The 20,680-nt window shown below is 51.5% G+C and overlaps 1 protein-coding gene across 5 annotated transcripts in view; it reads left to right on the top strand.

Annotated features, from left to right (window-relative positions):
• Nucleotides 1-20,680, top strand: part of OSBPL5 (oxysterol binding protein like 5) — an 80,085-nt gene that overhangs the window by 45,965 nt on the left and 13,440 nt on the right. For 2 of the 5 annotated variants that reach the window (XM_025357004.1, XM_025357006.1), the window contains exons 6-13: nt 175-378; nt 1,195-1,279; nt 13,127-13,301; nt 13,609-13,801; nt 16,677-16,861; nt 17,857-17,938; nt 18,890-18,988; nt 19,392-19,488. In XM_025357004.1, coding sequence (XP_025212789.1) covers nt 175-378; nt 1,195-1,279; nt 13,127-13,301; nt 13,609-13,801; nt 16,677-16,861; nt 17,857-17,938; nt 18,890-18,988; nt 19,392-19,488 — 1,120 coding nt within the window. Of the gene's footprint in view, nt 1-174; nt 379-1,194; nt 1,280-13,126; nt 13,302-13,608; nt 13,802-16,649; nt 16,862-17,856; nt 17,939-18,889; nt 18,989-19,391; nt 19,489-20,680 lie in introns of all 5 variants that reach the window. The other 3 variants (XM_025357007.1, XM_025357008.1, XM_025357005.1) reach the window with 2 other exon arrangements.

Raw genomic sequence — 20,680 nt, 5'->3', positions numbered from 1 at the left:
GGGAGTGGGGGCAAGGAAAGGGTGAGTTCTGAGCTGGTGTGGGGGAGTGAGGGAAGAGAAGCACACCTCAGCAGCCCACTCTGGTCTGTGCCCGGCTCCCCGCCAAGCCCTCAAGATGCCCCCCGGGGTGGTGGCCCCGGAGGGTGGGCATTGACGCCGGCACCCTCCCTGCAGATCCGTGGCACCCTGAAGAGCTGGACCAAGCTGTGGTGTGTGCTGAAGCCGGGGGTACTGCTCATCTACAAGACGCCCAAGGTGGGCCAGTGGGTGGGCACGGTGCTGCTGCACTGCTGCGAGCTCATCGAGCGGCCCTCCAAGAAGGACGGCTTCTGCTTCAAGCTCTTCCACCCGCTGGATCAGTCCGTCTGGGCCGTGAAGGTGCTGCAGAGGGACGGGGTTGAAGATAGAGGCCCCGTAGGGCCAAGGGGCTCATTCCTGGGGCCTCAGTGGAGGGTGGAGCCAGCCAGCTAAATGGCCCCCTGGGGGCGTTGGGCAGGTCTCTCACCTTCTCTGAGCCCCACATGCGGTGGGGGGTGGGGTGGGGGGGGATGATGATCAGATGTGGTCACTGGTCCTCCAAGTGAAGCAAACAGTAGGCTGCAAGGAGGTGGCTGGCTGGCAGCAAGGTCACCCCAGCCTCTCACCCAGCTGCTGTCCAGGAGGGAGAATAGTAGCCACTTCCCAGGGGTGGCTGAGGAACAGCTCCCGGCCCTCACCCCTCCTAACCCGGGGCTGCCCTGCCAGGTCTAATGGGTAGGAAACCAGAGAAACCCAGAACACCTGGTTACATTTGGATTTCAGCGAAACATCAGGGTTCTTTCATACAAGTCTGACCCCAGTCGTGCATGGGAAATACTTAGACCAAAAAGCTACTCATGGTTTTTCTGGGATTCAGACATCACTGGGCATCCTGGATGTGCATTTGCTGATTCTGGCCACCCCGAGTTGGGAGGCTTAGAGCTGGAAAGCTGAGGGCAGAGCTGCCAGCTAAGAAAAGGGACAGAGCTCCCTCACCTACCCGTCTCTCTGCAGCCATGTGTCTACCTGGCCAGGTGCCTGGTCCCATCTGGTGGCCCTATGGCCCTGGGGGTATCCAGGTGGTCCCAGGTGTGGGTCCGCATGGTTCTGCCTGACCTGTCTGTGTAGCTGGCCCTGGGTGTTGCCTTGGGTGACACCCAGATCCTCTCTCTCCAGGGCCCCAAAGGCGAGAGCGTGGGCTCCATCACACAGCCCCTGCCCAGCAGCTACCTGATCTTCAGGGCCGCCTCCGAGTCAGATGGTAAGTGCCTGACAGCTTGCGCCTCTCTCCAATGCCCCCACCTGAAGTGGGCCCCCTTTTGAGGTTGTAGCCCAGGTACAGGTGGCCCCAGTTCAGTCCCTTCCACTGCCTGGGGGCAGCCTGAAGTCTGGCCAGGATGAGTCTGGCTCAGAGCCAGGCCTGCACTCGCAGAGCCCCCATTCCTAGCCTCAGTTCCCCATGAGTAAAACATGACATTAAAATACCACCTGTCAAAGGCCAGGCATGGTGGCTCACACCTGTAATCCCAGCACTTTGGGAGGCCGAGGCAGGTAGATCACTTGAGGTCAGGAGTTCAGGACCAGCCTGGCCAACATGGTGAAACCCCAACTCTACTGAAAAATACAAAACTTAGCCAGGCATGGTGGCAGACGACTGTAATCCCAGCTACTCAGGAGGCTGAGACAGGAGAATTGCTTGAACCCGGGAGGTGGAAGTTGCAGCGATCCAAGATCATGCCATTGCACTCCAGCCTGGGCAACAAGAATGCAAGTCCATCTTAAAACAAATAAATAAATAAAAACACCTGTTGCCTCAATGGTATGAGAACCCAGTGACGTTATAAAAGCACTCATATAACAATTACTGAGCTGCAACCACATGCCAGTGTGAACCCCAAACATCTGAGACAGGTCTCAGATAATTTAGAAAGTTTATTTTGCCAGGCTGGATGCAGTGGCTCACACCTGTAATCCCAGCACTTTGGGAGGCCGAGGCAGGTGGATCACCTGAGGTCAGGAGTTTGATCAGCCTGATCAACATGGCGAAACCCTGTCTCTATTAAAAATACAAAATTAGCTGGGCATGGTGGTGGGTGCCTGTGATCCCAACTACTCGGGAGGCTGAGGCAGGAGAATTGCTTGAACCCGGGAGGTGGAGGTTGCAGTGAGCCAAGATCAGGCCACTGCACTCCAGCCTGGGCAACAGAGGGAGATTCCATCTCAAAAAAAAAAAAAAAAAAGTTTATTTTACCAAGGTTGAGGCCACGCCTGTGACACAGCCTCAGGAAGTCCTGACGATGTGCCCAAGGTGGTCAGAGCACAGTTTGGTTTTATACATTTTAGGGAGACATGAGACATCAATCGGCACATGCAAGATGAACATTGGTTCGGTCTGGAAAGGCAGGACAATCAAAGCAGGGAGGGGCTTCCAGGTCATAGGTAGATTAGAGACAAATGGTTGCATTCCTTTGAGTTTCTGATGAGCTTCTCCAAAGGAGGCCATCAGATATGCATTTATCTCAGTGAGCAGAGGGGTGACTGAGTAGAATGGGAGGCAGGTTGGCCCCAAACAGTGCCCAGTTTGACTTTTCCCTTTAGCTTCGTGATTTTGGGAGCCCAGGATATTTTCATTTCACATTTCCCCCCTTTTTCTTTTTAAAAATCTTTTGGAGAAAGCATTTTAGAAGAAAACGAGTCTCTGGTCTCAGGTTCCACCTGATCTCTCATGGCTAAGATGGTTTATTCTTACACACGGAGGTCCCAAGTTATTAGGAAAGCTCATTTTTAGAAGGTTGTGAAGTCTTGTGTCCTATGAAGAGAAAATAGGGGGAGGAAGGGAGAAAAACAACAACAAACAAAAGAACAATCCTGGGAAATTGGTATAGGCCACGTTACTCTGAAGTCCATACATCAGGAGGCAGGTATGAAAGTGGCTTATGTATGTAATAGGTTGCTGTTATTTTCTTCTGAAGTTTAAGTTGCCTAGCTTCAGTTTGCAGGGCTTTAAGAAAGCGCAGCTTAGTCTTCAGTGACTCCAAATTTGGAAAAATGGGGAAAAAAAAGAAGGAAAAAATTTGAAAACATTATTTTGAAGACTTGTAGCCAAGAAAAGTTAGAATTTCGTCCAAACTGTAGAAAATAACAAAAATTGAAAAACATTAGGAAAGAATAGAATCTAACAACAGCTGTACTATAGATTTTGAAACACATTTTTTTCTCTCCAGTTTCCCATTTTAACTAAGGACGAATCATGGTAGGACTGGTTTGCTTTATTATACTTGGACTAATTATTTCTATACATTGCAGCAAGAGTAATTATTTTTTCCATAGGCTTTTAAATTGTCTTTGATAGAACTCTGTTCCATAGAAGGAATCTCAGATAAGACTTTTTAAAAACTGAGCCCAGTCATGGATTTGTGCCATGAAATGCCTATAAGTTGGGTGAATTATCATCTTCTTGAGGTTCCAAGATAAATTTGGAGCTCCTGGGCCTGTCAGAAAGTGACATTCTTTACTTACCACAGGTCAGGGACTGTGTGGACGAGGTAAGAGGCCAGTTTTTCCAAGGGGCTTTCATTGGCTCCATAAGTCAAGTTTGAGTCCTTAAAGGAAAGCACATCATTCCAGGCAAAGCCTTGGTAAAAGAACCCATTTCTCCAATTGTGTCCTGTTACAAATGAAAACAGATTCTTATTGCACTTATGCAAATAATTACATTGTCATAAGTTACGAATACTCACAGATAGTTTCCAAATTCTGTAAAAATCAGGTAGAGAGAAACAAATATGCTCCAAATTTTGTTCATAGGAGTATACTTTACTCAATTGTTAAAAGCCATAAATAGCTTCAAGTTTTCTTGACTCTGAAAAACAAAACAAAGGATCAGCAATGTTTTAAGCAAAAAGTCAAAAAGATTACTTCACACTTCTTTATTGTTGTTGTGATGAAGTCTCGCTCTGTTCCCCAGGCTGGAGTACAGTGGCACCATCTTGGCTCACTGCAACCTCCTCCTCCCAGGTTCAAGCGATTCTCCTGCCTCAGCCTCCCGAGTAGTTGGGGTTACAGGCATCCGCCACAATGCCCATTTAATTTTTGTATTTTTAGTAGAGATGGGCTTTCACCATGTTAGCTGAAGTTTTATAGCTGATTATAAAACCATTATAAAACCACCTTCTAAAGAGGACCAAAACAAGACAACGATTGTCTGTGGATGACAAAAAGTTTTAGGGCAGCCATAGTCAAAGACATAATTGACAAGGAAATTTGTTACCTCTGTGGCACAAGGTAATTTAACGTAACAATTATAATTATCACTGATAATGTACATTAGGTCATATCAGAATTATAGGAGTTTCCCATAATTTTGGAACACATACCAATAACATATTTATATAAATACAGCCCAAAGAAAACCAAACACCATTTTATTTTTGACAATGCTTCGTGTATAATTTTTATACCAAATAAAAGCCAAACATGTCATTTTTGGACTTTAGGGAACCTATTAATAATATCTTAAAGGATTAGGTTAGAAAAAGATATAATTTATAATTTGATTTTGGAAAGTTTGTCAAATATTAAAAGTTTAAAACACTTGATATTACAAAATAGGATTACAAGTCATTGTAGAATCATTCATTTGAACAAAGTGATAACTCAAGGATTTTTTTAGAAAGGCAAAAACCTTCATTCTTTGAGACAGGAGACTTAGTTTTCCAAACAATAAGCCCTAATAACATCATGAAGCCAATTAAATTATTTTCCAAAATTACAGTCTATAAAACTTTCATCTTGATCATAAGATATAACTTCCATAAGCCTTTATAACCTTTATTAAGGAGTCAGTTATTGTTTCATGAAAACTTTGTTTATCTGACACAGGGGCCCATATGCCAGTCTTGCATCAGTGTGTCTTTGACATTAATGATTAATTTATAGAGAAACTGAACTTATTATTTTTTTCTTTAAGATGGAGTCTCGCTCTGTCACCCAGGCTGGAGTGCAGTGGCACAATCTCAGCTCACTGCAAGCTCCACCTCCTGGGTTCATGCCATCCACAGATTACAGGCGTGAGCCACCGCACCCGGCCAAGAAACTGAACTTATTTTATCTCTCAAAGTCAGCCCTTACAGTCTCACATGCCTACCTCTTCTGGGGTAGTCTCTGGGTCTTGAGGAGTTGAAGAGTTTTAATTTCCGTGTCTCAGGAATGTGGTTTATTTTGATTGGCATCTTCTACCAGGCCTGAAGATGAAGCTTTAATTGCTGTCAGTGTTTAAAACTTAGGAGGACTTGGTGTTCTTTTTAGACCCACGAGTCAAATCCCTGTAACTTGATGTCACAGGGATTTTAAAAGCACATACAAGAAGATACAAGGATGTAATAACCTTGATTAAAACAAATTTTTTAATCTCAGGTTTTCCTAAGCAAACCAAACTTAATAATAATGGCATAGGAATTATTTTGATAAAACATAAAATCTGTTAGGCCACTTACCAAAAGGCAGAAGAAAATACCTTCTACAGTGTATAGAATATTATGTTAGAAGAAAACATTTTCTTTAAGAAAACATTGTTAGCATCAGGCCACATACACAAAAAAAAAACCAGAACCTGAGGAGGAAAACAAAACTTATATGAGCTGAAAATGAGTTGAAGGGAAGGGTTACTATTTTGTACCTTTTAAAAGGGAAGAGAAAACTGAAACTGGCAAGATACAATAAAAGTTGAACTTTGGATTAAAATTTAAAAATTAAAATTTCTTGTAATTGATTAAGAGTAAATCAACCCCTTAAGAAAATGTCATTGTTCTAACCAATTATTTAGTCTATAACTGTTTTTTTACATCAAACCCAATATCTAGGAAGACCATTATAATTTCCCTTTAGTCATAGACAACTTGATCGTATAAAAGGTTTTGTTTTTTTAATAGATCCTCTTATTGTGACTTACATAGATCATTCATGACATACTTGGACTTTCTTGTTTGTCCTGAACATCCCTCTTTCTTAAACAACCAGTCATTTTACTCTAGGACTAAATTTACCACACAAGATTCTTTCTCATATGAAATTATTTCTGTTTAAACTTTCTTACCCCCCACCAAAAAAACTTCTTTGTAACTTTCTTTACATCTCTTTTACTATTTTATTTCCTGGTTCCTTTTACTTTGTTTTATACGTGACCTTTAAATAAGCTTTGAATTAGGCAAAAATTGTTCATCGTTTTAAAAAGGACACACTTTTTCTTAGAAAGTATGTTTTCCTACAAATATATTTTTATTGGAAAATATCCAAATAGTGAATTATCTATTATTTAATCTAACTTTAAATTCTAAATTATGATGAGTTTGTCTGCAAGTATTTGTCTTATTACATTCATCTAATTATTATTATTATTATTATTTTTTTGAGACGGAGTCTTGCTCTGTCCCCTAGGCTGGAGTGTAGTGGCGCGATCTCGGCTCACTGCAAGCTCTGCCTCCTGGGTTCACGCCATTCTCCTGCCTCAGCCTCCTGAGTAGCTGGGACTACAGGTGCCCGCCACCGCGCCAGGCTAACTTTTTGTATTTTTAGTAGAGACGGGGTTTCACCATGGTCTCGATCTCCTGACCTTGTGATCCACCAGCCTCGGCCTCCTAAAGTGCTGGGATCACAGGCGTGAGCCACCGCGCCTGGCCTCATCTAATTATTTTAATCATTTACCTAGATTATTTATAAAAACTGCAATTGTCATTATTTAAATTATGGAACCACCATTGCAAAATTATAACTGAGACAGTGAAAGAGATTTGACCTAGCTGACTCCATCTTGCTTCTAACCTCCAAGCTGTCCTTGTTCATTCCTGGGCATCGGTTGAACTAACTTTGGGAGGAACTTAGTTTATAGTTTAGCTGAAACAAAGACTATAACAGTCTTTCTCAAAATAAACCTTACTGCCTGTGGACTAGACTACCTAAAGCCACCAGATTAGAAGTTATGGTAATCTTACTAAATTTAAGATGTAGCTATTTTTATTAAACCAATATCAATGTTTGTTGTTTTTTTTTTTTTTTTTGAGACAGAGTCTTGCTCTGTCTCCCAGGCCAGAGTGCAGTGGCGCCATCTCGGCTCACTGTTACCTCTGCCTCCCAGGTCAAGCGATTCTCCTGCCTCAGCCTCGCGAGTAGCTGGGATTACAGGTGCCTGCCACCATGCCTGGCTGATTTTTGTATTTTTAGTAGAGACGGGGTTTCACTATATTGGCCAGGCTGGTCTTGAGCTCCTGACTTCGTGATCCACCCACCTCAGCCTCCCAAAGTGCTGAGGTTACAGGCATGAGCCACCGTGCCCAGCCACCAATGTCTTATTTATTAAAGATTACACAAGCAAAGATCATTCTGTCTTGGGCTGGGTTTGTAGTTTCATAACTCTTATGCCAAATTTTGACACCTATGGTGTTTGGCAGGGATAAGTATGAAATTGCTTGATTAATAAATGCAAACAAAAATGTATGCTGGCAATTCTTAAGACATTTCTAATATTACTTTACCAATAATTTTAAAGCTAGCTTACTCATTAAAGATTTTACTTAAGCTACATAAACTTGAAAAAGCACTGGACTCATCTTTTCTTTTTTCCTGATCAAGTATTTGATTCAAGTGCATTTATTTTCTTAAGCCAATTAGAGCCCTTTTATATATTTTCAGTAGTGAAACATTGTGTACACAACACAGAAATACATAGACATATTAGGCATGCCAATAGAAGTACATTTTATAGGTTTATAAAAACTTTTTTTTCCTATCTTAGACTTTCAGATTCTTGAGAACCTGTTTCACAACCCTAGGCAATTGTCAGCTAAATAGCCTTAATTTGCATATTAAAGGAAACAACTCAGGTGAAAGTCAAATAGCAAAATTTGCATCATAAGGTACAGAGAGAAAAAGTCTGGTGGTGCTAGAGTGAGACTAAAGATGGATGCCAAATCAAACAAAATTATAGAAGTCTATCATAGTATTGCATTAGGAGACCAATTTTATTTAGTAGGGACTACCTATCATTTAACTGGATCTCTGAGCTCTGGGAAGAGCCCACACTGAATCCTGGGTCTCCAAAAAGGGAGAATTATTATGAGGTTAGACTACGTAATGCTTTTATAGTGCACTTAAAAAAAAGTTTTTAAACAAAGACATTTCTAAGTGTCTAAACCACACTCTTCCTTAAAAACCCAAGAGTAGCCTCTGTTGCAATAACTATTTTAGTCAAAAAGAAAACACAAAAGAGCTTACACAATACAAAAGTAAGCAGTTTAAGAGCTGAGACAAACTTGTCTGTTTACATTCTTGGGGTTTCATAAGAAAAAGCAAGTTTCTCCCCCAGAGGGAGTCTGGCGCCTTCTCCATTTTCTTTAAGGAACCCCAGGCTACTGTAAACTATTTTAGGTCCCCCACGCAGCAGAGGGTGCAAGAGAAAGGAGAGACAGCAGAAGTAAATCAAGAAAACAGAATTCAGTCAACTGAGAAGAAAAAAACCTTTTGCCTAAAAAAAGACAAGGTCCTAGGAGAAAAACAAAAACAAAAACATGAAGATCTCTTAAATACAAACACACACAAATGCACACACACACACGCAAGCACACACACACCTGCACACAAACACGCACACACCTGCACACAAACACACACATATGCACACACACACGCATGCACGCACACACCTGCACACACACACGCACACACACACCTGCACACAAACACACACATATGCACACACGCACACAAACACGCACACACACACCTGCACACAAACACACACACATGCACACACACACATCTTGGATGTTAGCTTTTCATTAAACTGACTTTTAACCATTGAGCTTCTTTAAAAAAATCTTTTTAAATCTCTTTTTTTTTTTTTTTTTGAGACTGAGTCTGGCTCTGTCGCCCAGGCTGGAGTGCAGTGGCCGGATCTCAGCTCACTGCAAGCTCCGCCTCCCGGGTTTACGCCATTCTCCTGCCTCAGCCTCCCGAGTAGCTGGGACCACAGGTGCCCGCCACCTCGCCCGGCTAGTTCTTTTTTGTATTTTTTAGTAGAGACAGGGTTTCACCGTGTTAGCCAGGATGGTCTCGATCTCCTGACCTTGTGATCCGCCCGTCTCAGCCTCCCAAAGTGCTGGGATTACAGGCTTGAGCCACCGCACCCGGCTTAAATCTCATTCCATATTTCAACTGACCAATTTTAATGAGGACACAGAAGTACAGTCATTACTCTTTCAGTTTGGCCTGGCTAGTGAAAATGTGGCATTATTATATCAATAAAGCCCCTTAGTAGTCAAAAATCAAAATCTTTCCTCTTTTTTTTTTTCCTTTTGCTGGCCATTTTTCTCCCCCCATCACACCACCATTGTGTGTGTGGCGGGGAGGGTAATTTAGCCACTTCAGAGGCCTTGTTCCCCATAATTTGGAACTTCCTTGGGATTTGATCAAGCCAGATAGAGTTCAATGGGATAAAGATCAAAACAACAAAAACAGAAACAATCAACAACAAAAAAACAGTTAAGCGAAACAAACCATCGCACAACTTCTGTGATTACTGAGCGCTCTAATAGTGAGGAGAAGTTAAGACCAGCTGGTTGTTAATCTTAACTTTAGCCAAGACAAACCACAATTCAGTTACTTACCTAGGGATGGGTCTCAGGCTGAAAACTGCTCTCCACTGTCCTAGAAGCAGGAAAACAAAACAAACAAATCTCATCTTCCCTATTGGAAGCGAGCTCAAACTCCATAAAGGAGTTACCTGCCTTCCGTTGTCATAGAAGCAGGAAAAACTTGCCTTCGTTGTGTTGGAAGCAAGTAAAACTCCAAAAAGAGAAGTTGTACAGCAAAGTAAACTTTGGATCTCGGCCACATTTTGAGAGATCAGGGATTCTCTGGGGTGGGTGCTTCCGGGACTCAGCAAATTGTCTTACTGGTTTGAGCCATAAAGTTAGCTCAAGCTAGTACCAAGCACCAGTAGGAGACTTGTGAAAAGTCAGGGGCATCTCCACTCAGAATCCCTCAGTGGATACCAAAACGTGAACCCCGAAAATCTGAGACAGGTCTCGGTTAATTTAGAAAGTTTATTTTGCCAAGGTTGAGGACGCCCACCCATGACACAGCCTCAGGAGGTCCCGATGACGTGCCCACGGTGGTCAGAGCACAGTTTGGTTTTAGGGAGACATGAGACATTAACCAACATATGTAAGATGAACATTGGTTGGGTCTGGAAAGGCAGGACAACTTCAAGCAGGGAGGGGGCTCCCGGGTCATAGGTAGATAAGAGACAGATGATTGCATTTCTTTGAGTTTCCGATGAGCTTCTCCAAAGGAGACAATCAGATATGCATTTATCTCAGTGAGCAGAGGGGTGACTTCCAATAGAATGGGAGGCAAGTTGGCCCTAAGCAGTTCCCAGCTTGAGTTTTTCCCTTTAGCTTAGGGATTTGAGGGGCCCAAGATTTTTCTTTCACACCAGGCACCATTGAACCAACAGGTTCTACTGTTATCATCCACATTAGACAGATCAGGAAACTGAGGCACAGGCAAACTGCCAGCAAGAAAGTGCTAGAGCCTGGACATGAATGTGAATTTCCCTGACTGCCAAGTGCATTGCACGCTGTTGGTGTGCCCTGAGTGGCCGCTCAGGCAGCTGTGACTGTGGTGATCCTGCACCTGGAGGGATTCCCTCTTGGCAGTGCCTCCCTCTAACCTGAGGTTGGGGCCTTGCCCCACCGCACCCTCCAGTGGCTGCTCTGGGTAAATGTGGTTGCTCCACCTCCTCTAACCCCAGCTGGTGCCTCCCAGAGCAGCAGGGTGAGGGGCTCCCATCCCACCAGTGGTGCAGACCTAAAGCAGCCTGGCCTTGACCACAGGGCTCTGGTGCCTGTCAGGTTGGAGTCTTGGTGCCACATCACCCCTGGTGGTCAGGTGCCAGATCCGTGCTTCCTCCTGGGCCATCCTGAGTCCCCGACTCTGTGCCAGGTCCCATGCAGGCCCTGGGATGGACAGGGTAGCCCACAGCCTCTGTGCTCCTGGGTGAGGTAGATAACCAACCATCTGATAAGGCAGGTTGGGCTGAGGCATGAGCTGAGCCCCTGATAGGGTGGGGGCCACCATCCGGGATGAGGGATGTCCCCAGCCCCTGTGGGTATCAGGGTGGGCTTCCAGGAAGAGGAGGAAGAGGTCTCGGAATGAGCTTCAAAGGATGCGTAATATTCAGGATGTCTAGTCCTTTGTGGCAGCTACAAAGCACAGATGTTCAGGCCCTGGGGCCAACTCGGCAGTTGTGACCCCTCCAGCTCCCCACCACCAGCCACTGCCATCCCTCCCCCAACCCTGGTGTTCAGCCCAGGCTTGGCTGCTCTGGCACCAACCAAGCCTGCAATGGAACCAGCACGATCTTAGCTATCCCTCCAACCCAATGAGAAGGGCAGCTCTAGAGACCCAGGAGCCACTGTCTAGGCAGACCCCTCCCTACCCTGGACCCTGGGATGCTCCACAAGAGCAGGATTTCGTGGATCTGAAAGTGAGGGAGAGAAACTCACTGTCTCCAGGAGCTCCAAAAGGCAGAGGCTCAGAGAGGCACAGAACCGCCTTCAATGCTCTTCAGCCCCATCTTCCCACCTGGTGTGACCCCAGAAGCCTTTCTTTGAATAACATTAATTAATAGCCCAGGCACGGTGACTCACGCCTGTAATCCCAGCACTTTGGGAGGCCGAGGTGGGCAGGTCACTTGAGGCCCGGAGGTTGAGACCAACCTGGCCAACATGGTGAAACCCCATCTCTACTAAAAACAAAAAAAAATTACAGGCAGGCACCTGTAATCCCAGATACTTGGGAGACTGAGGCAGGAGAATCACTTGAACCCTGGAGCCAGAGGTTGCAGCGAGCTGAGATCACCCCACTGCACTCCAGCCTGGGTGACAGAGCGACACCCATCTCAAAACCACAACAAAAACAAAAAACACACTTACTGACCCAGCGCAGTGGCTCACGCCTGTAATCCCAGCACTTTGGGAGGCTGAGGCAGGCAGATCACCTGAGGTCTGGAGTTTGAGACCAGCCTGACCAACATGGAGAAACCCCATCTCTACTAAAAATACAAAATTAGCTGGGTGTGGTGGCGCACCCCTGTAATCCCAGCTACTCAGGAGACTGAGTCAGGAGAATTGCTTGAACCCAGGAGGCAGAGGTTGCGGTGAGCAGAGATCGTGCCATTGTACTCCAACCTGGACAACAAGAGTGAAACCCCATCTCAAAAAAACAAACCAAAAAAAAAAAAAAACTTATTAATAGTGTGACCTGTCATAGGCCACCACAAGATGCTCTTCTGAGTGCAAGGGCCGCTGTTAGTAATCACACCGGGACACCGGTGTCACCCAGATGGACACATGCCCCACAGGAGGAGCCTCAGGTGGTGCTGTCACCCTGCTTAGGAAGACAGCAGGGCACAGGGCCCAGAGCAGGGCTTGGAGGTGCCCAGCTGTTGACCAGCCTCTGCTCCGCCACTACCCACAGAGCCTCTGGGTGGCCTCCAGCAGGGCTCCTCCCTGGTGTGCAAACCCCTCCTCAGACTTCCCCACCCTCCTCCCTGGACTCCAGGTGGGACCCCCACCAGTGCTTCCCAGTGAGGGAGGACCCTCGTTCCTGACTCCACCTGCAGAAACCTGTGGGTGGCTGTCAGGGTAGGAGGCTGGCTCCTACCCTGGGTTTGTGACCTGGAGGGGTCACTTACGCCGACCTCTTGTCAGCAATGTGGGTGGTGGAGATGGGTGGGGACGTGCTGTGAGCATCCCCAGGCACCTCTGTAGGGCTGCCTCCCCTGGCACACCTGTCCCCAGGCCGGGCTTGCCTGCTTGGGAAGTCCTCAATCTTCAGGGGTTCCCGATGTCTGTCCCCACACAATCTGCAGCTGGATGTCGGGGCGGGAAGAGAGGGCGTGTCCCTGCTGGGGCAGGGGCAGGGGTGGGTCTGGGATGGAGGGGGTGGGTCCCTGAAGAGTCAGAGTGAGGGGAACCTCCTGGTGGCTCCTTGGGGGATGGGGGATATAGAGAGGTGGGGGTGGGGCCTGCTCACCCCGTGTCCCCCACAGGTCGCTGCTGGCTGGATGCCTTGGAGCTGGCCCTGCGCTGCTCTAGCCTGCTGAGACTGGGCACCTGCAAGCCGGGCCGAGACGGGGAGCCAGGGACCTCGCCAGACGCATCACCCTCATCGCTCTGCGGGCTGCCAACCTCGGCCACCGTCCACCCAGACCAAGACCTGTTCCCGTGAGTGCGGCGAGGGCACGAGGTCGTGCTGACTCATGGGATCTCCCTGTAGGCAAGGAAGAGGGGGAGAGGACGGCCCCAGCCTCTGCTCTGACGGGCTGCAGGCAGGGACGTGTTCACTGCCGTGTGCCCTGGGAGCCTCGGTTTCTTCCTCTATAAAATGGGGCTAATCGTGTCAAATGTGGGTTGTGGAGGTGATGACAGGCAGGAACGTATGTGAAGCACCAAGCAGCGAGGGGTGGGCGGCCCGGAGGCGTGTGCTGGGGTCTCACCTGTGACGGACCCACTGGCACCATCCACCTTCCAGGCTGAACGGGTCTTCCCTGGAGAACGACGCGTTCTCAGACAAGTCGGAGAGAGAGAACCCTGAGGAGTCAGATACCGAGACCCAGGAACGTAGCCGGAAGACGGAGAGTGGCAGCGACCAGTCAGAGACCCCTGGGGTCCCGGCGCGGAGAGGGACCACGTATGTGGAGCAGGTCCAGGAGGAGCTGGGGGAGGTGAGAGTCCCCCCAGCCAGGAGCCCCACGCATCTCCCCGGCCTCGGCCCCTCATTCTGGAAGCAGAGGTAGCCATGCCTCATCCTCAGGGAAGCACGCAGAGCCCAGGAGGCGGCTTTTGTCCCCATCACTTGGCAGTGAGCTCAGGAGCTGTCTTTTAGGTGAATAGGCTCCTCCCCTCTTCCAAAGAGGCTGCCCTGCTGGCTGCTGGGGTGCAGATGCGGGGATGGGGCAGGGGTTCCTGCAAACAGGCAACTCCCTCCTCGGGCTGGAATGCGCTGATGGGAGAACAGGAGGCTCAGGAGGGGCCCTTGACCCCATCTGGTGGGTGGCCCCACTTCCTGGGGGAGCACAGAGGAAGGCATACAAGACCTGAGTCCTATGCTCACAGGCCCCTGCACAGCTGGTGCTCCCCTGGGGCCCTGGGAGAGCCGTGAACGAGACAGACCTGGGCCCTGGGCCTGGGCCTCCAGTGTATGGGCAGCAGGAAACACAGACGATAAACCCACAAACACAAGACGAGGCTGGGGAGTGGGTGAGGGAGGCAAGCCGGGCCATGGGCTCTTTCTGAAGATGTGAGTGACGGGAGGGAGGATGGCGTTCCAAAAAGAGGGACAGCCGGTGCACGAGCCCAAGGCAGGGGGCAGGCGGCAGTGTCCCCAGAGCATGCCTGAGGCTGAACAGCCAGGGCGGCTGACTCCCCGCAGCTGGAGAGAACTCGTGTGGCCCTGGGCACCGTGGGCGCCTCAGGAAGGGGAGTCCGGAAGGAATCACAGGATCTAAGCTTCCACTGGGCAACTTGGGTGCAGGCTGAGGAAGCCGGCCTCTGGGGTGGATGCTGTCAGGAACAGAGGATTCTGTGGTCTGGGATCTTGTCATTCTCATCCGGGAGGCGAGACAAGAGCAAGGCCGTGGCTGTCACTGAGGGCAAGGGGCAGTCCGTGGCTGTCACTGAGGGCAAGGGGCAGTCCTGGTTTCTGCAGGAAAGGGGAATTAGGTCCTTGCTGCTGTTTGGACAGCATCGTGTTCACATCTGGCTCTGCACAGGCCCAGAGCGGGCTCCTCCGTGGTCTGTGAAATCCTTGTGTTCAGTGGAACACCATGGCCTCCCGGTGGGCTGCCGTTCCCACAGAGCTCAGACTTCCGTGCACCGATGGGAAGGTTAGGATGGGCCTGTGGGGAGTGGACCGAGGGCCCCGGGGGCCTTGGGCTGAGAGTATTGGGGAAGCCACCAGCGGGTTAGGCAAGGGCCTCGGGATAGCCGAGGGGCGGGGGTGGACACCGGGCCACTCGTAGGGAAGAGCCATTGTTAGGAGAAAGCTGAGGGCGCCCTGGACCCAGCTGTGATGGAGAAGACAGAAGTGGGCAGACTTAGGGTATTTCAGAAGGTGGTTTGGGCAGATCTCAGCCAGATGGTGATGAGCAACGCTGCTGTGAGCCAGGCAGGGCGGGCTGCTGCGGGTGCGAGCCTGGGGCTCCGGGCAGAGGGCATGGAGCGGGCAGCCCAGGGGACCGGGCACCCAACCTTCAGAGGCCGAGCACAGATAAGGCTTCACAGAGGTAGGGCAGGGAGGTGGCAGGAGCCAGGAGCCCAGGTGTCTCAGAGCCAGCTGGGCCGAGAGGTGGGGCAGGATGAGAAGCAGGGATGGCTGCTGGAGCAGTGAGAGGCGATGGGAACTTACAGCAAGACAGTCTCAGTAGAGAAGAAGGCAGAAGCCTGGTGGAGAGGGTTAAGGAGGACGGGAGCACGTGGACAGAGCAGGAAGATTCCTGACACCAAAGCTACCCATGATGTCCAAGCCCCAGAGCTGGCTTGGAAATCAAAGCTATAGCACTGGGCTCCCCGTGACCCCTCATGGGGTCAGACATGGCTCCTGGGTGCCCACACACACTATCCACTAGGCCAGTGCCATGAGGATCTGTCCGTGGCCCTGCATGCGCAGAGAGGTGAAGCCGTTTGCCTGAGTCCCAGCAGCGGGGATGAGATCCTGAGCAGGACTCAACAGGCCACGCTCCATCTTGCCCCCTCCCTGGGGCAGCTGCTGTCGGGCTAAAAATGCAGAGAGCGCAGAGTTCAGATCTCACCTCTGCCACATAGCAGCTGTGTGACCTTGGGCAAGTCACTTGTCCCCTCTGTGGAGGGGGAGGACCAGTGTCCCGGTACCCTGGGGCTGCGGTGAGGTACAAATCTGGAGTGAAGTCACTTATTCGGGAGCTGTGGTGAGGGTTAGGTGTCTCAGAAAAGGAGGAGATGAGGGGGCCTTCGTGAGTGGCACACAGGCTTCGGAAGTGAGGGGTGAGTTCACGGTGCCCGTGTCGGTTTCGCGGTGTAGGCTCACCTCCAAACTCACCCATTTGTCCCCATTCAATATCTGAAGGCTTCTGTATACCAGTCATACCTCAAAAAAGTGGTTCAAAAACAGAAAAAGAAATGTTACAATAACCTTTTTTAAAAAATGGAAGAGCAGGCCAAATCCCTGCCTCCCCAGGCAGCCGTGAAGACAGGGTGGGCTGCAGCCTCTCTGTTCCCTGAGCCCAGGGTCCCACGATGCACAGACGGGTTTCAACTGCAGGTGCTGGGAGGCTGCAGCCTGGACTTTGAAGGGGCAGGGCATGGGGTCCCTGCACCAGGTGCAGAGACAGGAGCGGGCCTGGACCCGGGCTGCAGGTGCCCCGGGGCGGGGTGGAGACGCATTGGGAAGAGTTCACATCTGATGGGGCTGAGTCAGCCTCATGAGGCTATGGGAGCCGAGCCAGGGGTTTACACCCAAAGGGGTGGCAGGTACAGCCTCCTCCAGCCAGAGCTGCCACTGTCCTGCCACCCCTTCCTCCCGGCTCTTCTGGGCAGGGCCTGACTGCAGCCTGTCTGCCGCAGCTGGGCGAGGCGTCCCAGGTGGAGACGGTGTCAGAGGAGAACAAGAGTCTGATGTGGACCCTGCTGAAGCAGTTGCGGCCAGGCATGGACCTGTCCCGCGTGGTGCTGCCCACGTTCGTACTGGAGCCGCGCTCCTTCCTGAACAAGCTCTCCGACTACTACTACCACGCAGACCTGCTCTCCAGGTGGGCGCCACGCCGGGAGGGGCACCCCACACCTCGTCCTGCATCTGCATGAGACCCCACAGCCCCCTGGGCACCTGCCTGCCCTGTTGGGGCTTCCAGAGAATCCCCTGGCTGATCCCAGCCCACTGTTCCTGCAGCTCTAGCCTCCTGGGGGCCCTGTCTCCAAGATGGGCCTGGGAGGAGCCAGGGTCATCCGTGGTGAGAGGGGGGTCAGTCACCAGCACTTGCCATGCACCCTGAGCCCTGCACCCTCGAGCTGGATGGGATGGGCTGCAGAGGCTGGAAAGGGGTAGCAGAGGCTGGAAGGGGGGCTGCAGAGGCTGGAAAGGGGCTGCAGAGGCTGGAAAGGGGCAGCAGAGGCTGGAGGGGGGGCTGCAGAGGCAGGAAGGGGGCAGCAGAGGCTGGAAGGGGGGCTGCAGAGGTAGGAAAGGGGCTGCAGAGGCTGGAAAGGGCCAGCAGAGGCTGGAAGGGGGGCTGCAGAGGCTGGAAAGGGGCAGCAGAGGCTGGAAGGGGGCTGCAGAGGCTGGAAGGGGGCTGCAGAGACTGGAAGGGGGCAACAGAGGCAGGAAGGGGGCTGCAGAGGCTGGAAGGGGGCTGCAGAGGCAGGAAGGGGATGCACAGGCTGGAAGGGGACTGCAGAGACTGGAAGGGGGCAACAGAGGCAGGAAGGGGGCTGCAGGCTCGGGAGCCAGGCAGAGGGAGCAGGGTGGGAACAAGAGCATGGGCAGGGAGGCTTCCTGGAGACAGGGGCACCCTGGCAGCCCAGGTCAGCAGTGTCCTCTCTGCCCCAGCGTGGGAGCAGCCCTGGCACTTTCTGATTAGAAGAACCCACTTCCCCGGAGAAAATTCTCCTGCTTGGGGGTGACCAGAGCGCCTGGGCCAAGCGGCCTGTTTCCAGCTGAGTGGGTGGAGGTTGGGATGGTAGGAGGGAGGGTCAGGAAAGGGAGGTGGCCACAGCCCCGGAGCTGGGGTCAGCGTTCTTCCGCCCATGGCAGGGCTGCGGTGGAGGAGGATGCCTACAGCCGCATGAAGCTGGTGCTGCGGTGGTACCTGTCTGGCTTCTACAAGAAGCCCAAGGTGAGCCCCTGCCAGCCAGGGAGGGCGGGGCTGCGGCCCAGGGGTCTGTCTGCTCAGCCCTCGTCCCTTTGGCACTTTCCCGAGTCCCCAGGCCACCCCCTACCCCACATGGCCTTGAAGGATCCTGGTCACCGCCACAGAGGGCCCTGGTCCTTGATGACAGGGGACAGGGTGGGGGCCCTGGATGGCTCAGGCCAGGCCCCCAAGTGTAGTCTGATCCCTCAAGGCCCCAAGCTGGACCCCTTCCCCACCCTGCAAGAAAACAGCCTCAGGCCTCAGGCCGTGCTAGAGATGGTGCCAAAAGAAAGGGGCTTTCAACCCTAAACCTCAAGGTACCTTTGGGATCTGTGGTTTTCACAAATTTTTAGCTATGGAACCCCCTTTTAGAACCCCAAACCCAGGACTCCAGTGACAGCAGGGCTGCTCTGGTTGTAGTGAGGGAGAAGGCCTGCAGCTCCCCTGACCCACCACGGAGCCCTGGGGTTCCATGGGAAGCAAGTTTGAAAACCACGACCCTAGTTCCACGTCTTCGTTGTGCAGATGGGGAAACTGAGGCTCAGAGAGGAGAAAGGATGGCCCGAGTTGCACAGCAGGTTTGGGGTGGAGGCAGGACTCCTGACGGCCTGGTGCCTTCGTGGCTTTCAGCAGGCTGTGTGCAGGTTACACCCAAGGTCCAGGGAGAGTGTGACAAGGTCAGGGTCTTGTGTCCCCTCTCCGAACTAAGAAGTAGACAGGGCTCTCCTGAGGCTGTCCCCCAAGAATGTAAACCACAGGCAAAGCATCGTCCCACCAAAGCAGCGGTGAGGTGGTGTTCCCAGATGCCAGCAGCAAACCAGGCCAGCAGACAGCGGGGAGCCCACCCACGCTGCCCCTCAGTGCACATCCCTCACCTGCTCTGCACAGCGGGCCTCTTCCCACCTGGTTCCTCACACGAGTCTCTGTTGTCTGCAGGGAATCAAGAAGCCGTACAACCCCATCCTGGGGGAGACCTTCCGCTGCTGCTGGTTCCACCCCCACACTGACAGCCGTACATTCTACATAGCAGAGCAGGTGAGAGCACCTCCGCTGCACCCGGCCAGGGCGCGGGGCTCTGTGGGGGCGGGGCCCCACGTCCTACGCAGCAGAAGGGCTGTGGACCCAGCCGCTGCCAATAGGGATTCTTGCAGAAGGTGCAGACCCCACCATGGCTGTGACAGCAGACAGTGTCCCCCCTAGAGGGAGGACGTTGTGTCCCATCTCCCAAGGAGGCCTTCTAGGGCAACTCAGGGCTCCCAAGCCCCGCAGCTGAGGCCTACCTGCTCTGGGCGTCGTGAGAGAGAGCCAGGAAGGCCTCTACCCGAATCCTGGGACCAGGGGAGGGGATGTGACGTCAGGGACAGGGAGGGGTTTTTGGGGGGGAAGCTGGGATTACCTGTTTCTGAGGCCGTTTACAGAGCCGCCTCCCTGCCTACAGGTGTCCCACCACCCTCCCGTGTCTGCCTTCCACGTCAGCAACCGGAAGGACGGCTTCTGCATCAGTGGCAGCATCACAGCCAAGTCCAGGTTCTATGGTGAGGGGGTCACCCCGGGCGCCGCCTGGGGCCTCAGGGAAATGCGATGGTCATGGGGGCTCCAGGAGCCAGTGGACCAAGATCTCAGGTGGGGGCCATGTGCCTGTCCCTCCCAACCCCTCGTAGTCAGAGACCATGTGGTGGTCAAGTGCTCAGACCCAGGCATCAGGCAGAGCTGGCCCGTAGCTCCCCTGAGCTGAGAGTGGGCACCTTTTGTAGGGACGTGGTGAGGACTGAGAGAGGGCACCTACATGGAAAGGTGCGGACTGGGGCTGAGCAGCCCCACAGCACTGCATGACTATTTGAATTGGCTAAAATGAAATGAAAGTTAAGGTCGGGCACGGTCGCTCACGCCTGTAATCCCAGCACTTTGGGAGGCTGAGATGGGTGGATCACCTGAGGTCAGGAGTTTGAGACCAGCCTGGCCAACATGGTGAAACCCCGTCTCTACTAAAAATACAAAAATTAGCCGGGCGTGGTGGCACGCGCCTATAATCCCAGCTACTTGGGAGGCTGAGGCAGGGGAATCGCTTGAACCCGGGAGGTGAGGGTTGCAGTGAGCCAAGATGGTGCTACTGTACTCCAGCCTGGGTGACAGGGTGAGACTCTGTCTCAAAAAAAAAAAAGAAATGAAACCACAGTCCCTCTGTTGCCACATCACACAGGCTCAGTGTTGGGCCTGGAGTGGGACAGGCAGGAGGGAAGCTCTGGCCTTCACAGACAGCCCCACTGGACTGCGCTGCTCTGGGGCCTGGCAGCCTCCGGTGCTCAGAAAGTGTCCATTTGCATTTCATCCCATCCGTTGTACCTTTTTCATCAGTTTCATCCATGGGCAGGTGTGCGCCTGTTGCCTCTGTGTGCCCGGCTCTCTGCTGGGTGTGTGGAAGTCTGGGAGAGGGTCCCAGGTGCGACCCTCAGGTTCAGCCCACCTTTTCCACCTCTGTCCTCTCCTCACCAGCAGTGCCTGTGACTCTTGGCCCCGAGCAGGGCACGCTCCCTCCACATGGACGTTTAAAATCTGAGCAGGGCTCAGGCGGGTTTGAAAAAGTTTGCAGACTCCACCCTGCGAATCTTCAGTTTTGTGACTGCAATAAACCACTAACACGTCAAAGGTGAAATAACTTCTCAGCACAGATGTCCTGTGCACACTGGACAGGGATTTTACAGAATCTGAGGCCCAGAGAGGTTAAGT

This window comes from Theropithecus gelada, chromosome 14, assembly GCF_003255815.1.
Source record: "Theropithecus gelada isolate Dixy chromosome 14, Tgel_1.0, whole genome shotgun sequence".
NCBI lineage: Eukaryota > Metazoa > Chordata > Mammalia > Primates > Cercopithecidae > Theropithecus > Theropithecus gelada.
The sequence above is the reverse complement of the archived record's forward strand: the minus strand, read 5'-3'. Positions and strand labels throughout refer to the sequence as shown.